Below are 17,702 nucleotides of genomic sequence, written 5' to 3'. Positions count from 1 at the left end.
ACTGAAGGGCCTGTATGAACACAGAAGTTAATCATGCAGCTGACGAAATTACGCAAAATTGTACTTCTAGGTTAACGGAGATTACATGTATGGTATTAGATACAGTATGTGCTATATTTTGTCAGTATGCACCTTGCAGCATATTAGTGAGATCCCTTAGGATTTGGAGGCACAGATAAATGAGTAAGCTCCACCAGAGGATGTGTTTAGATCTAACTCCTATTTATTTTCACATGATTGGCTCTTGAAAAGGCAAGGCTTGTCCTCTGTCGATAGCTAATCAAGATCGAATCCTAAATGTCACATTAATAGGAAAAGTTTTACTCCCACATTTCTTTTGTCCTTATTTGACATTTGTCACTTTGTGAAAGTAATGTACCGGGCTAACACAGCTAAATACTAATGGAAGAGGTCATCCTCTCAGTAAATACATTATAGCTCTATAGCTCTGTGTTGTGTGCTAGTGGGTAGACTACAGAATAATAGACATTCTGTTGTTCTGAATGTCTAACATAACACAAGGCAGCTCCAGCTGGCTTCCTAACCTAACACTGCATGGGCTTAGTGGAGATGCAGCCTGTGTGGGTGGCAGAGAAAGCTGTGATTAAGTAGTGTTGGTTGTTAGTTATTATTGTCAGACTTAATTTGTGTGCCACCTAATGTGTCTGTGATAGCCATCTTGGACACTAATTGATTCCAACTGTTTTGTGTCTACTTTGATACCTGCTGTTGCTTTGTGACGAGGCAAAGAATAGAATCCAAACCCGGCCTAAAAAGCAGTGTAATTGCTGTTTTTGTAGTTTAATCCAGGAGTGTGCATGTGTGCTTCTGTGTGTGTGTGCGTGAGAGTATGTGCGTGTGCCTGTGCATTCAATCCTTTGTGAGTGTGTTCCTGTTTGTTTGTGGCTTTGCGGGGCGGATATCTGTTTGCGTTCGCCTGTCTGCATTTCCTCCTGTACTGTACTTATCTCATTAACAGTGTGTTTCTTTCTCTGTGTATGTCTCTCTGTGCAGACGGAGGACGGAGATGGGGAAGAGAACCTGATGGAGAACCCCTACTCCATGAAGCTGGAGTTTGTGGACGATCCCAACTTTAAAAATAAGGTCAACTACTCCTACAGCGCCGTCCAGATCCCCACAGACATCTATAAGGGCTGTAAGTACCAAGCTGCACAGGCATCCACACACACGATCTGACCTTTTTGGGGAAGGAAATAGGATACCTAGCAGTTGCACAACTGGATACATTCAACCAAAATGTGTCTTCTGCATCAGAGGTGCGGGGGGCTGCTTTAATAGACATCCACGTCATCAGCGCCCAGTTGTTGTAGGAGGTTAACTGCCTTGCTCAGGGGCAGAACAGCAGATTTTTCCACTTTGCTGGCTCAGGGATTCAAACCAGCGCCCCTTCAGTTACTGGCCGCTAGGCTACCTACCTCCCTGTTTTGCTAGGTTACATACAACGATTTTTATTACATGTTCTAACAGGATAAATCCTTGAGATGCCTCATTTTGTTTCTGAGTGGGTCCTGAGCTGCGGGGAGGACAGGTCATATTAACTCCTGGAATGGAGTCAATGGAATGATATCAAGCTTAGTTTCCATGTGGTTCATAATGTACTATTCCACTGACGTCCTTGACCTCAGCAGCCTCCAACGGTGTGAGCTGAGCACTGTGTGCTGCTCATCTGTGTATCAGTCAACACTTGCTTACTGTAACATAATAGGACATGGCAGTAGTGTTCACACAGTAGCTGTGTGTGTGTGTGTGTGTGTGTGTGTGTGTGTGTGTGTGTGTGTGTGTGTGTGTGTGTGTGTGTGTGTGTGTGTGTGTGTGTGTGTGTGTGTGTGTGTGTGTGTGTGTGTGTGCGTGCGTGCGTGCGTGCGTGCGTGCGTGCGTGCGTGCGTGCGTGCGTGCGTGCGTGCGTGCGTGCGTGCGTGCGTGCGTTGGGAGTCATCCAAAAATGGACAAAAGTGAACACGTACCTGCTGAGGCTGTAATCTCGCAGTCACCCTTTATTTTCTCTCTAACCAACAAACCAAAATTGGTTCTGTGAAAGTTCCCAGGACATTTGTTAGGTTACGGAAAATGTTCTCATAACACAAAATTGTCCAGTTGTGCTAATGATTATATAATTTTTATATAAAACATTCACCCGATGTTGCAAGAACATTCCTAGAACACATTTAATATTTTCTTTAAGGTTGACGGAACAGCCTTTCTGAGTTCTTTAAAAGTTCCCTTAATGTTTAATTAGGTTGTGGGAACAGTGTGGGTACATTGCAAGAGATATGTTCCACAAACAACAAAATATGCTCAGCTGTGATGACATTCATATAATGTTTAAGTTAGGTTGCACAGGACATTCCCTTAATGTTGTAAGAATGTTTACAGAACATGTGGTCTAAGTTCTTTAAAGGTTTCTAGAACATTTAATTAAGTTATGGGAGTTGTCTGGGATGTTGCGCGAATATTCTCATATTCCCACAATATTGCACAATGTTCCACAATTTCCAAATAAGTCAGTTTTGATGAAGTTCATAGCATATTTCTTTTAGGTTTGACATAATATTCTATTAATATTCACACAATTTAGAAAATGTTATATTTAAGTTTGACCTATTATTTCCACAACATTCTCAGCATGCACATTTGTAGTTCCTTAAAGCATAAGAAATCAGATTGGAATACATCCCAATTATGTTTCTCTCCATATTTAATGGTAATTCACATTTGAGGACTGTATTGTGATATAGAGACTCATGGAATTTTAAATTTGTTACAAGTACACAGCATATGAACAGGATGGAATGATGTTAATAAATCAGAAATGGTGTTCTGTGTCCTGATTGGCCATATTAGACCCTGCCAGGATGCCGATATCCCCAGGTGCCACAGAGGGTTAATGATCTGGCTGCAGATCCAAAGATTGCAGGTTAAATCCCACATATTCTTTAACCATGTTTCCTTTGAGAGAAATTGAGGCTCAGCCTGCTAAAAGAGAATGCTGTCTTTTACTCATCCAGATTTGTAAATCCAGTCAGTTATTCAGAATTTAGACCAACTGTAAAAAACAAAACATTTTGTAACAATTAACTGTTCAACTAGAAAACACAACCCTGTCTTATTTTTCATGATATGAAAAGCAAAAGTGTTCTTAGATCAGCACTCATAGTCTTGGATAGCTGGTAAACATGGACCCAGAGGTACGCAGCATATAAAGAGGAAGAGGGGAAATGATGGTGACTAACCCAGTTAACCGTTAGTTATGTCTAAGAAGGTTTAAAAGGAAGCATGGAATTCCCGATTGACCATACAGCCATGGCTATATACTGAAAAAAATCATCCATAAGAGCACTTCCCTGGTGGCACAGAGTATGAAAGACCTGGCTTGGGAACCAAATATTGCAGGTACAAACCCCACATATGCAGATTGTCAACATATGAAGTGTAAAACATATGGTTATATTTGTATGATTAATTGCTGTTCAAATATCTTACATTTACATCAATATCTTCTAGATTAAAATGCTGTGTGTCTATCACCTTGGAGTGGGCCTACAATACAGTCATTAAATCTGGATGGAAACATAATGGTGATGTATTCCAATTGGCTTTTAAGAGATGAGAATGTCGTGGAAATATTAGTTCAAACTTAAATATAACATTTTTGAAATGTTCTGAGGACCACCAAAACAAGGTAAAAATGCATTTTGTTTGAATATTCATAGGATTGTATGTTAAGCCTAAAGCAAATACGCTATGAATGTAATAAAAACTGACTTATTTGGAAATTGTGGAACATTGTGCCACATTGTGGGAATGTTCTGTTCAAAATGTTTGAATATCACAATACTATTCTTGTCCCAGATAATTCCCATAACTTCATAACATTTTATTGGAACCTTTAAAGAACTTAGACCATGTGTTCTGTCAACATTCTTACAGAATTAAGGTAATGTCCTGTACAACCTAACTTAAACATTGTATGAATGGAACGTAGTGAAGACTTACAGAAACGTTTGACTTCTGTCATTGCCAACAAAGGGTATATAACAAAGTATTGAGAGAAAATTACTTTAGTTTTTTTCTAATTTTGTCTGTCATAGTTGAAGTGTACCTATGATGAAAATTACAGGCCTCTCTCATCTTTTTAAGTGGGAGAACTTGCACAATTGGTGGCTGAGTAAATGCTTTTTTGCCCCACTGTATATATTTTGAGACGTTATCATCCTAATTTTAGATAAAAGTCTAACTAGAACTTCATGGGAATCTAAGCTAATGTTCTTGGAATTTTCCCAGTTTGCCGGTTACTCTCTCTGTTATCTCTCTCTCTCTTATCATATTGTAATATGTTGGACATGAATGTGTTCACACTCTGTATCCCAAATAATTCACCAATTATCTGCTAACAGATAGACCACCGTTTCTACCTGTTTTGTTTGCAGTCTTCCTCTTCATCAGAAGAACCTCTCTATTTCTGAGGCATAGAAGCTAGGAACCCGGTTTTTAACAAGCTTTTCCAGCAGCCTCTCTCGGCCAATCTTCAGAGTTAGCTGCTCTTTATCCCGGATGAGGGGACAAAGAACATGGAGAACCAACCATGGAGCAATCAGTCCTGCCTGTTGTTCCTGTAGCCATTTTGTGCTGGCCCCTAGATTCTCTCAAAGATATGCCTTTCCTGGGACTTGTATATGAATAAAGGCTTTCTGATTTAGCCTGCAGGGGATTATATAAGCATAGTAGTAGAATGGAATACTCTGGGAGGATGTTAATTTGAATGAGTTTTTCTCAGCAAAAAATGTTTACTGTGGGAAAATCAAGTCCCTGTGCATAGTCTGCAGTGGAAAGATTGGCCCAGCTGTTTCAGTTTTGGCACCAGTGCCGTTGTGAGCATGCTGTGTGAGTGCTGTTATTTCTTCTTAGTTGAGTAAAATGCAGTACTCATATACAGAAGCCAGTCATTCTCACACTCAAATCATTCAATAGCCTAGCTTCTGTCAATAACACATATATAATACACTCTAAATACAAGCATACAACACATGGTTTTGTTATACAATATTGTGGTTATGCACTGTATGCATTTGATAAAGGTAGACATTGATGTTCATTCATATTTCATATTTGGACATTGAGTTAGCAGTAGCACAAAATATTATGACCAGTAGTGTTAAGCTATAAAATCGTGTTATTAGGAATAAGTCAAGCAAATGTATCAAGCATCTCAGAGTAGGAGTGCTGATCAAGGATCAGTTTTGCCTATTAGATCGCAATGAATAAGATTTGCATCGATAGGGGGGACCTGATCCTAGTTCAGCACTCCTACTCTAAGACGCTTGATCCAAATGGCCCCAGAGATCTCAAGTTAAAAGCTGATTTTCATGTAGAGTTGAAAGAAAATAGCCTATTATCCTCCTGGGACATTTCTACCTCTGAGTTCCTGGGGCTTGGAGTGCTGCCGAAAGGGCAGAGACATGCTCAGTACCGAAGGAGAAGGCTTCTGCTGGAACACCCCAGCTGGCTAGGGGAGCTCACTAGGAACTGATGAGGAGCTGATGAGGAACTGATGAGGAGCTGACGAGGAGCTGATGAGGAGCTGATGAGGAACTGATGAGGAGCTGACGAGGAGCTGATGAGGAGCTGATGAGGAACTGATGTGGGTGGAATGTTTGTCTGTGGGTCTTGACATGGCATGTGTCCCATCGTGTTTGCCTGAAGATGTTCAGAGGGGTGCCTGGACCACAAACAGTCAGTGTCCACGCCACAGCCACTATGGGATAGAAAATGAACAGGGTGCTATCTACACAGGAGCTGGCGTATTGTGTGGTATTATGTGTCTAAGGCAGTATGTGTTAGTGGACTATGGTATGAATGAGTTTAGTGTTCTGTGTTATGCTTTGCGGATGGAGTAAATGAATAGAGTTTATTATGAGCACTCATCCTCTGTGTACTTGAAGGGGTTGTTATTGTAGTGCTTTGATAATGAACGCCTAAGAGAAGAGGGTCGTACCATGAAACTTTAGTAATATGATTGGTTTTCTCTGTTATATTTGAGGATTGGAAGTAGCTGGTTTTTGCATGACAAGTAGTTTTTACAAAATTGTGTTAGGCATAGTAATGATATGGCAACAACAGAGTTTTTGACACACGGGAGATGGACCAAGAGAAAGAGCCTGAGAGAGAGGAAAAGAGAGAGAGGGAGTGAGGAAGGGAGAGAGAGAGAGAGAGAGAGAGAGAGAGAGAGAGAGAGAGAGAGAGAGAGAGAGAGAGAGAGAGAGAGAGAGAGAGAGAGAGAGAGAGAGAGAGAGAGAGAGAGAGAAAAGGAGGAGGAGAGAGACTTTAATAATAGAAACCGTTTAGAGCTAAAAGCTTTTTATTTTTTTATTGAGTTCCTTTCAGCGGCTAAATGAGGCAGTGTATGAGTCCTGGTTTGATTTGTCTGCCAGGGACCATGTCCGTTTATTGAGATTGAGAGTGTTCCCTGGGCACAGTAATGAACCATTTTATGATTCATTATTCCACTGCTGATTCCTGCTGCCAAGTCTGCAAACTTTCTAATTAACTTAGGTCAAACATTCACACAGTTTTCTTCTAATTATCGATGCTTATTGCAGAACGGACACCGCCACAGAAAAAGCCACAGAGGAATAAATTGATGTGGAGAGAGAGGATTTATTCTTGTGGTTGGTGAATGTGAGGGAAACGTTGAGGGAACGAATGGCAGGGAGAGTTTTTCTCAATAATTGCCGGGGAAGAGCTCAGGGGAATATCATTTTACAGGGAATCACAGAGAAACAGGGATAGGAGAGGAAGCCCTTTCCTGCAGTCAAATGACCTAGTGACCTCATGGGTGGAATGTCATTCATAGTTTTCACTAATTTCATCATTCATAAACCAACAACAACAAACACATTCTGAAAATCTGGTGTTTCTATGTCAAGCGGTTTTGTTATATTTCAGTTTTCTGTGATGTATAATAAGTGTCATTTTGGCATCCGAACTCAAAATTGAATGCATGTCTAGACATGGTACAGGTGTCTTCTTTTTTTAATGCCCAAAAATGTGTGTGAGGTGTATACTTTTGTTTCAAAGTATATTTTATTAAGACTACCAAGAAACACTGTGTATGACCCTGATTTAGCAAACTGCAGTAAAAGGTGAAAGAAAAACCACTGAAAGAATCCCATCACACACTTAAAGATGCAGTCCAGGATCTTCAGCACTTACAAATTCATAACATATCATACGAAATGGATGACATAGTACACAATTGTGTACACTTTTCGGGGACCCATTTTGGTTTGTGAGTGCTCCTTCTGGCTGAAATTGCAGAAAATCTTCACCTATTTCACTCCTGGGTCTGTCTTTAGTTTCATCACCTCTTTAACTCCTGGGTCTGTCTTTAGTTTCATCATCTCTTTACCTCCTGGGTCTGTCTTTAGTTTCATCACCTCTTTAACTCCTGGGTCTGTCTTTAGTTTCATCACCTCTTTAACTCCTGGGTCTGTCTTTAGTTTCATCACCTCTTTACCTCCTGGGTCTGTCTTTAGTTTCATCACCTCTTTACCTCCTGGGTCTGTCTTTAGTTTCATCACCTCTTTAACTCCTGGGTCTGTCTTTAGTTTCATCACCTCTTTAACTCCTGGGTCTGTCTTTAGTTTCATCACCTCTTTAACCTCCTGGGTCTGTCTTTAGTTTCATCACCTCTTTAACTCCTGGGTCTGTCTTTAGTTTCATCACCTCTTTAACTCCTGGGTCTGTCTTTAGTTTCATCACCTCTTTAACTCCTGGGTCTGTCTTTAGTTTTCATCTTTAACTCCTGGGTCTGTCTTTAGTTTCATCACCTCTTTAACTCCTGGGTCTGTCTTTAGTTTCATCACCTCTTTAACTCCTGGGTCTGTCTTTAGTTTCATCACCTCTTTAACTCCTGGGTCTGTCTTTAGTTTCATCACCTCTTTAACTCCTGGGTCTGTCTTTAGTTTCATCACCTCTTTAACTCCTGGGTCTGTCTTTAGTTTCATCATCTCTTTAACTCAAATCAAATCAAATGTATTTGTCACATACACATGGTTAGCAGACGTTAATGCGAGTGTAGCGAAATGCTTGGGCTTCTAGTTCCGACAATGCAGTAATAACCAACGAGTAATCTAACCTAACAACTCCTGGGTCTGTCTTTAGTTTCATCATCTCTTTAACTCCTGGGTCTGTCTTTAGTTTCATCATCTCTTTAACTCCTGGGTCTGTCTTTAGTTTCATCACCTCTTTAACTCCTGGGTCTGTCTTTAGTTTCATCACCTCTTTAACTCCTGGGTCTGTCTTTAGTTTCATCATCTCTTTAACTCCTGGGTCTGTCTTTAGTTTCATCATCTCTTTAACTCCTGGGTCTGTCTTTAGTTTCATCACCTCTTTAACTCCTGGGTCTGTCTTTAGTTTCATCACCTCTTTAACTCTTGGGTCTGTCTTTAGTTTCATCACCTCTTTAACTCCTGGGTCTGTCTTTAGTTTCATCATCTCTTTAACTCAAATCAAATCAAATGTATTTGTCACATACACATGGTTAGCAGATGTTAATGCGAGTGTAGCGAAATGCTTGTGCTTCTAGTTCCGACAATGCAGTAATAACCAATGAGTAATCTAAGCTAACAACTCCTGGGTCTGTCTTTAGTTTCATCATCTCTTTAACTCCTGGGTCTGTCTTTAGTTTCATCATCTCTTTAACTCCTGGGTCTGTCTTTAGTTTCATCACCTCTTTAACTAGTAATCGCTGGTGTTACTGGAACACTTTTCATTTCAGAGATAACCACTTAAAAATACATTTGGCTATATTTACATTTCTGTTGTCATAGTAACGGAAGAATAAAGCTAAAGACAGCATTTAAGTACAGGAAAACCCAAACATGTTCTTTCTTTAGTTTTGAAGTTGGAATAAAGTTCAAATCCCCTGCATGCAGAGCAGTGGCAGGCCCTGTCATTGCCGTTCTATTGTACACATCAGCTGTGAGCAACGTGCTTGTTACAATAGAATGGTGAGGAGTGACTAATTGCATGTGTACATGAAAGAGTGGGTGAAGTGAAGCTTTGCTGGTTAGAATGAAGGGAAGGATTAGTCCTCCTCTCCTTTGGAGGGAGGCTGCTGTCCCTCTCTCCCTCTTTCTTTCTCCCAGCTAATGAGAGAGAGCAAACACGCCCAACATTAATGCCCAAACCACCAGCTAAAAGCACATGTTCCCTAAATGTTAGCTACTGCTCTGCGGCGGTGCCGTAGTAGGTGAGGCGTGGACACTGTGACTGTTTGTGGTTCAGGCACCCCTCTGAACATCTTCAGGCAAACACGATGGGACACATGCCATGTCATGGGTTCCATCCAAAAAGAGCAAAAGACACAGTCACAGAAACTAGGGGGCTCACAACATAAATCAGAGATATAGACTACAGTAGATAGAGAAATAATCTGAGGGTATAGTAGAGGGTTTAAAACAGAGGGAGAGATTAGTATCAGAGGGATTTCAATAGAATGAACAGGCTCTGAAGCATTGCCGTATTTAATAAGTGATCTATAGTCTGCTGGTGTTTCCCAGGTAAAGTAGCACAAAGACTCGGGCATCAGAACTGAAGGAGAAGAGAACTTGCAGACTTGGCAGCATGAATCAGCAGTGGAATAATGAATCATAAAATGGAACTGATGAAGTTTTGGAGAAGTCATTTAGATAGTCAATCGCTCTATACTCAGGACACCAACTATATAGTAGATTCAATTACTGGACCTTATTGTAACTTTTAGAGGAATACCACAATTTATGTGGGTAATGGGTAATTAAGTTCCAGTATAACGATATGGATTATTGAAAAGAGAAGTGATTTAATTTAGGCTAAAGGGGTAGTAAAAGACAGTCAAATTACATCTAAAAGTGTGTGCCGTGTGCATCCATCCAGCCCACCTCAGGCTCATCCTATGGCTGAAATAGACGTGTTCTTTCTGTCACCCAGCTCACGCTATGCTGGAGATCATCTCAGTCCTCCTCAACATCAAGACAGATTTATGGAGCGAGAGACTGAGAGAGAAAAGCAAAAGTCATTTTGAAAGGAAATGACTGTAGGTGGGATTTAAAGTCTGTTTTTCACTCAGAGGGAGAAGACAGCTAAAATCAACACATGGCTCTATTTATATTTCTACCGTTCCTCTTGATTTGATTCGCTCTGTCTTCCGCCCCGTACTCATCCCAGCACCCCCTGCACCCACCTCCCTACCCCCACTCCTAAAGTGTATGCCCAGTGAAGGGGCACTATCGTTTACCCACACGCTAATGAGAACAGTCAGCACACCAGACTCCACTTCACTCACCACCAAGCTCACAAATTACATTTCATTTGTTTATTTTTGACTGCATCACTTTAATTAGAAAAAGTCTTTGGGCAGAGATCTCTCCAGTCTTTGATTCTTATGAGACGTTCTGCGTTTGATTTGCTCTTCACAGTTCGGGAAGTTTGAGAGCAGGATTGAGGGCTTTAATCAGAAATACAGTGTTTTCAACAGTTTTATCCATATAAACATAGTTTATTTCATGTACCACATATTAATGTAGGCTACCGCATGTTATTTGAATTAGAGTGTTACTTCAGTTGGTTATACGGAGGGGTTCTGTAAATACATTACATGTCCTTACAGGTGTTTTAGAGAACTTCCATCTACTTTTTCTGAGAGAAGTAACATTAGCGTATGTTTTGTGAAGTTCACTTAAAATGTGTCAACCTTTCTCTTCTTCTGTCTCTGGAAAACTTGGAGGAAAGCATGCATTCCTTCAAAGTGCCCAGACCTTGTTTTACGAAGTCATTGTAGATGTGTGAGGTGGTGCCAGTTTCAGGCAGCTATTTGTTTTTCATGTGTTGAATGAAAGGTTTGTAAGACCAGGGTTTTAAGCACACTGAGAGAGAGAGAGAGAGAGAGAGAGAGAGAGAGAGAGAGAGAGAGAGAGAGAGAGAGAGAGAGAGAGAGAGAGAGAGAGAGAGAGAGGTGGATGCTAAGGAGAGGGATGTTGGGCGTGGCAGTTTTTGCCATGTTTGAGATTGCAGGTTATGTAGTTAATAGGATCCAAAAAATAGGCCACATCTGCCAGTGTAAAAAAAAAAGATGACCCCTGTGCTGTGTGTATTAAAAATACATGTGTACTGTATTTGTTTGTTAAAAGGACCTCCTTTACTATTGTATGGTTAATTTAGATTATATTACCACCACTGTATAGCTGGTTCTATTGTATGGAGAATATAGGTTATATTACCACCACTGTATAGCTGGTTCTATTGTAGTTAGAATAGAGGTTCTATTACCACCACTGTACAGCTGGTTCTATTGTATGGTTAATTTAGATTATATTACCACCACTGTATAGCTGGTTCTATTGTATGGAGAATATAGATTATATTACCACCACTGTATACCTGGTTCTATTGTATTTAGAATATAGGTTATATTACCACCACTGTATAGCTGGTTCTATTGTAGTTAGAATATAGGTTATATTACCACCACTGTATAGCTGGTTCTATTGTAGTTAGACTAGAGGTTCTATGACCACCACTGTATAGCTGGTTCTATTGTATGGAGAATATAGGTTATATTACCACCACTGTATAGCTGGTTCTATTGTAGTTAGAATATAGGATATATTACCACCACTGTATAGCTGGTTCTATTGTAGTTAGAATATAGGTTATATTACCACCACTGTATAGCTGGTTCTATTGTATGACCCTTCATTACACCTGAGAGAATATAGGTTATATTACCACCACTGTATAGCTGGTTCTATTGTAGTTAGAATATAGGTTATATTACCTCCACTGTATAGCTGGTTCTATTGTAGTTAGAATATAGGTTATATTACCACCACTGTATAGCTGGTTCTATTGTATTTAGAATATAGGTTATATTACCACCACTGTATAGCTGGTTCTATTATATGGAGAATATAGGTTATATTACCACCACTGTATAGCTGGTTCTATTGTAGTTAGAATATAGGTTATATTACCACCACTGTATAGCTGGTTCTATTGTAGTTAGAATATAGGTTATATTACCACCACTGTATAGCTGGTTCTATTGTATGGAGAATATAGGTTATATTACCACCACTGTATAGCTGGTTCTATTGTAGTTAGAATATAGGTTATATTACCTCCACTGTATAGCTGGTTCTATTGTATTTAGAATATAGGTTATATTACCACCACTGTATAGCTGGTTCTATTATATGGAGAATATAGGTTATATTACCTCCACTGTATAGCTGGTTCTATTGTATTTAGAATATAGGTTATATTAGCACCACTGTATAGCTGGTTCTATTGTATTTAGAATATAGGTTATATTACCACCACTGTATAGCTGGTTCTATTGTAGTTAGAATATAGGTTATATTACCACCACTGTATAGCTGGTTCTATTGTAGTTAGAATATAGGTTATATTACCACCACTGTATAGCTGGTTCTATTATATGGAGAATATAGGTTATATTAGCACCACTGTATAGCTGGTTCTATTGTATTTAGAATATAGGTTATATTACCACCACTGTATAGCTGGTTCTATTGTAGTTAGAATATAGGTTATATTACCTCCACTGTATAGCTGGTTCTATTATATGGAGAATATAGGTTATATTACCACCACTGTATAGCTGGTTCTATTGTATGGAGAATATAGGTTATATTACCACCACTGTATAGCTGGTTCTATTGTATTTAGAATATAGGTTATATTACCACCACTGTATAGCTGGTTCTATTGTATTTAGAATATAGGTTATATTACCACCACTGTATAGCTGGTTCTATTGTATGGAGAATATAGGTTATATTACCACCACTGTATAGCTGGTTCTATTGTAGTTAGAATATAGGTTATATTACCACCACTGTATAGCTGGTTCTATTATATGGAGAATATAGGTTATATTACCACCACTGTATAGCTGGTTCTATTATATGGAGAATATAGGTTATATTACCACCACTGTATAGCTGGTTCTATTGTAGTTAGAATATAGGTTATATTACCACCACTGTATAGCTGGTTCTATTGTATGGAGAATATAGGTTATATTACCACCACTGTATAGCTGGTTCTATTGTATTTAGAATATAGGTTATATTACCACCACTGTATAGCTGGTTCTATTGTAGTTAGAATATAGGTTATATTACCACCACTGTATAGCTGGTTCTATTGTATTTAGAATATAGGTTATATTACCACCACTGTATAGCTGGTTCTATTATATGGAGAATATAGGTTATATTACCACCACTGTATAGCTGGTTCTATTGTAGTTAGAATATAGGTTATATTACCACCACTGTATAGCTGGTTCTATTGTAGTTAGAATATAGGTTATATTACCACCACTGTATAGCTGGTTCTATTGTATGGAGAATATAGGTTATATTACCACCACTGTATAGCTGGTTCTATTGTATTTAGAATATAGGTTATATTACCACCACTGTATAGCTGGTTCTATTGTATGGAGAATATAGGTTATATTACCACCACTGTATAGCTGGTTCTATTGTATTTAGAATATAGGTTATATTACCACCACTGTATAGCTGGTTCTATTGTAGTTAGAATATAGGTTATATTACACCACTGTATAGCTGGTTCTATTGTATTTAGAATATAGGTTATATTACCACCACTGTATAGCTGGTTCTATTGTATGGAGAATATAGGTTATATTACCACCACTGTATAGCTGGTTCTATTGTAGTTAGAATATAGGTTATATTACCACCACTGTATAGCTGGTTCTATTGTAGTTAGAATATAGGTTATATTACCACCACTGTATAGCTGGTTCTATTATATGGAGAATATAGGTTATATTACCACCACTGTATAGCTGGTTCTATTGTAGTTAGAATATAGGTTATATTACCACCACTGTATAGCTGGTTCTATTATATGGAGAATATAGGTTATATTACCACCACTGTATAGCTGGTTCTATTGTATTTAGAATATAGGTTATATTACCACCACTGTATAGCTGGTTCTATTGTAGTTAGAATATAGGTTATATTACCACCACTGTATAGCTGGTTCTATTGTATTTAGAATATAGGTTATATTACCACCACTGTATAGCTGGTTCTATTGTATTTAGAATATAGGTTATATTACCACCACTGTATAGCTGGTTCTATTATATGGAGAATATAGGTTATATTACCACCACTGTATAGCTGGTTCTATTGTATTTAGAATATAGGTTATATTACCACCACTGTATAGCTGGTTCTATTGTATTTAGAATATAGGTTATATTACCACCACTGTATAGCTGGTTCTATTGTATTTAGAATATAGGTTATATTACCACCACTGTATAGCTGGTTCTATTGTATTTAGAATATAGGTTATATTACCACCACTGTATAGCTGGTTCTATTGTATTTAGAATATAGGTTATATTACCACCACTGTATAGCTGGTTCTATTGTAGTTAGAATATAGGTTATATTACCACCACTGTATAGCTGGTTCTATTGTATTTAGAATATAGGTTATATTACCACCACTGTATAGCTGGTTCTATTATATGGAGAATATAGGTTATATTACCACCACTGTATAGCTGGTTCTATTGTAGTTAGAATATAGGTTATATTACCACCACTGTATAGCTGGTTCTATTATATGGAGAATATAGGTTATATTACCACCACTGTATAGCTGGTTCTATTGTATGGAGAATATAGGTTATATTACCACCACTGTATAGCTGGTTCTATTGTATTTAGAATATAGGTTATATTACCACCACTGTATAGCTGGTTCTATTGTATGGAGAATATAGGTTATATTACCACCACTGTATAGCTGGTTCTATTGTATTTAGAATATAGGTTATATTACCACCACTGTATAGCTGGTTCTATTGTAGTTAGAATATAGGTTATATTACCACCACTGTATAGCTGGTTCTATTGTATTTAGAATATAGGTTATATTACCACCACTGTATAGCTGGTTCTATTGTATGGAGAATATAGGTTATATTACCACCACTGTATAGCTGGTTCTATTGTAGTTAGAATATAGGTTATATTACCACCACTGTATAGCTGGTTCTATTGTATTTAGAATATAGGTTATATTACCACCACTGTATAGCTGGTTCTATTGTAGTTAGAATATAGGTTATATTACCACCACTGTATAGCTGGTTCTATTGTAGTTAGAATATAGGTTATATTACCACCACTGTATAGCTGGTTCTATTGTAGTTAGAATATAGGTTATATTACCACCACTGTATAGCTGGTTCTATTGTAGTTAGAATATAGGTTATATTACCACCACTGTATAGCTGGTTCTATTGTATTTAGAATATAGGTTATATTACCACCACTGTATAGCTGGTTCTATTGTAGTTAGAATATAGGTTATATTACCACCACTGTATAGCTGGTTCTATTGTATTTAGAATATAGGTTATATTACCACCACTGTATAGCTGGTTCTATTGTAGTTAGAATATAGGTTATATTACCACCACTGTATAGCTGGTTCTATTGTAGTTAGAATATAGGTTATATTACCACCACTGTATAGCTGGTTCTATTGTAGTTAGAATATAGGTTATATTACCACCACTGTATAGCTGGTTCTATTGTAGTTAGAATATAGGTTATATTACCACCACTGTATAGCTGGTTCTATTGTATGGAGAATATAGGTTATATTACCACCACTGTATAGCTGGTTCTATTGTAGTTAGAATATAGGTTATATTACCACCACTGTATAGCTGGTTCTATTGTATGGAGAATATAGGTTATATTACCACCACTGTATAGCTGGTTCTATTGTAGTTAGAATATAGGTTATATTACCACCACTGTATAGCTGGTTCTATTGTATGGAGAATATAGGTTATATTACCACCACTGTATAGCTGGTTCTATTGTATTTAGAATATAGGTTATATTACCACCACTGTATAGCTGGTTCTATTGTAGTTAGAATATAGGTTATATTACCACCACTGTATAGCTGGTTCTATTGTAGTTAGAATATAGGTTATATTACACCACCACTGTATAGCTGGTTATATTACCACCACTGTATAGCTGGTTCTATTGTAGTTAGAATATAGGTTATATTACCACCACTGTATAGCTGGTTCTATTGTAGTTAGAATATAGGTTATATTACCACCACTGTATAGCTGGTTCTATTTATTTAGAATATAGGTTATATTACCACCACTGTATAGCTGGTTCTATTGTATTTAGAATATAGGTTATATTACCACCACTGTATAGCTGGTTCTATTGTAGTTAGAATATAGGTTATATTACCACCACTGTATAGCTGGTTCTATTGTATAGAATATAGGTTATATTACCACCACTGTATAGCTGGTTCTATTGTTTAGAATATAGGTTATATTACCACCACTGTATAGCTGGTTCTATTGTATTGAGAATATAGGTTATATTACCACCACTGTATAGCTGGTTCTATTGTATGGAGAATATAGGTTATATTACCACCACTGTATAGCTGGTTCTATTGTAGTTAGAATATAGGTTATATTACCACCACTGTATAGCTGGTTCTATTGTATTTAGAATATAGGTTATATTACCACCACTGTATAGCTGGTTCTATTGTAGTTAGAATATAGGTTATATTACCACCACTGTATAGCTGGTTCTATTGTATGGAGAATATAGGTTATATTACCACCACTGTATAGCTGGTTCTATTATATGGAGAATATAGGTTATATTACCACCACTGTATAGCTGGTTCTATTGTAGTTAGAATATAGGTTATATTACCACCACTGTATAGCTGGTTCTATTGTAGTTAGAATATAGGTTATATTACCACCACTGTATAGCTGGTTCTATTGTAGTTAGAATATAGGTTATATTACCACCACTGTATAGCTGGTTCTATTGTAGTTAGAATATAGGTTATATTACCACCACTGTATAGCTGGTTCTATTGTATGGAGAATATAGGTTATATTACCACCACTGTATAGCTGGTTCTATTGTAGTTAGAATATAGGTTATATTACCACCACTGTATAGCTGGTTCTATTATATGGAGAATATAGGTTATATTACCACCACTGTATAGCTGGTTCTATTGTATTTAGAATATAGGTTATATTACCACCACTGTATAGCTGGTTCTATTATATGGAGAATATAGGTTATATTACCACCACTGTATAGCTGGTTCTATTGTATTTAGAATATAGGTTATATTACCACCACTGTATAGCTGGTTCTATTGTAGTTAGAATATAGGTTATATTACCACCACTGTATAGCTGGTTCTATTATATGGAGAATATAGGTTATATTACCACCACTGTATAGCTGGTTCTATTGTAGTTAGAATATAGGTTATATTACCACCACTGTATAGCTGGTTCTATTGTAGTTAGAATATAGGTTATATTACCACCACTGTATAGCTGGTTCTATTGTAGTTAGAATATAGGTTATATTACCACCACTGTATAGCTGGTTCTATTATATAGAATATAGGTTATATTACCACCATATAGCTGGTTCTATTTATAGAATTACCACCACTGTATAGCTGGTTCTATTGTAGTTAGAATATAGGTTATATTACCTCCACTGTATAGCTGGTTCTATTGTAGTTAG

At 37.7% G+C, this 17,702-nt stretch overlaps 1 protein-coding gene across 4 annotated transcripts in view; it reads left to right on the top strand.

Annotated features, from left to right (window-relative positions):
• LOC118388289 (voltage-dependent calcium channel subunit alpha-2/delta-2-like) overlaps positions 1-17,702 on the top strand; it is a 407,521-nt gene that overhangs the window by 223,940 nt on the left and 165,879 nt on the right. For all 4 annotated transcript variants that reach the window (XM_052526555.1, XM_052526554.1, XM_052526556.1 and 1 more), the window contains one exon: positions 1,015-1,156. In XM_052526555.1, coding sequence (XP_052382515.1) covers positions 1,015-1,156 — 142 coding nt within the window. The remainder of the gene's footprint in view (positions 1-1,014; positions 1,157-17,702) is intronic.

The sequence above is a fragment of the Oncorhynchus keta genome, chromosome 10 (assembly GCF_023373465.1).
Source record: "Oncorhynchus keta strain PuntledgeMale-10-30-2019 chromosome 10, Oket_V2, whole genome shotgun sequence".
Taxonomy (NCBI): domain Eukaryota; kingdom Metazoa; phylum Chordata; class Actinopteri; order Salmoniformes; family Salmonidae; genus Oncorhynchus; species Oncorhynchus keta.
The sequence above is the reverse complement of the archived record's forward strand: the minus strand, read 5'-3'. Positions and strand labels throughout refer to the sequence as shown.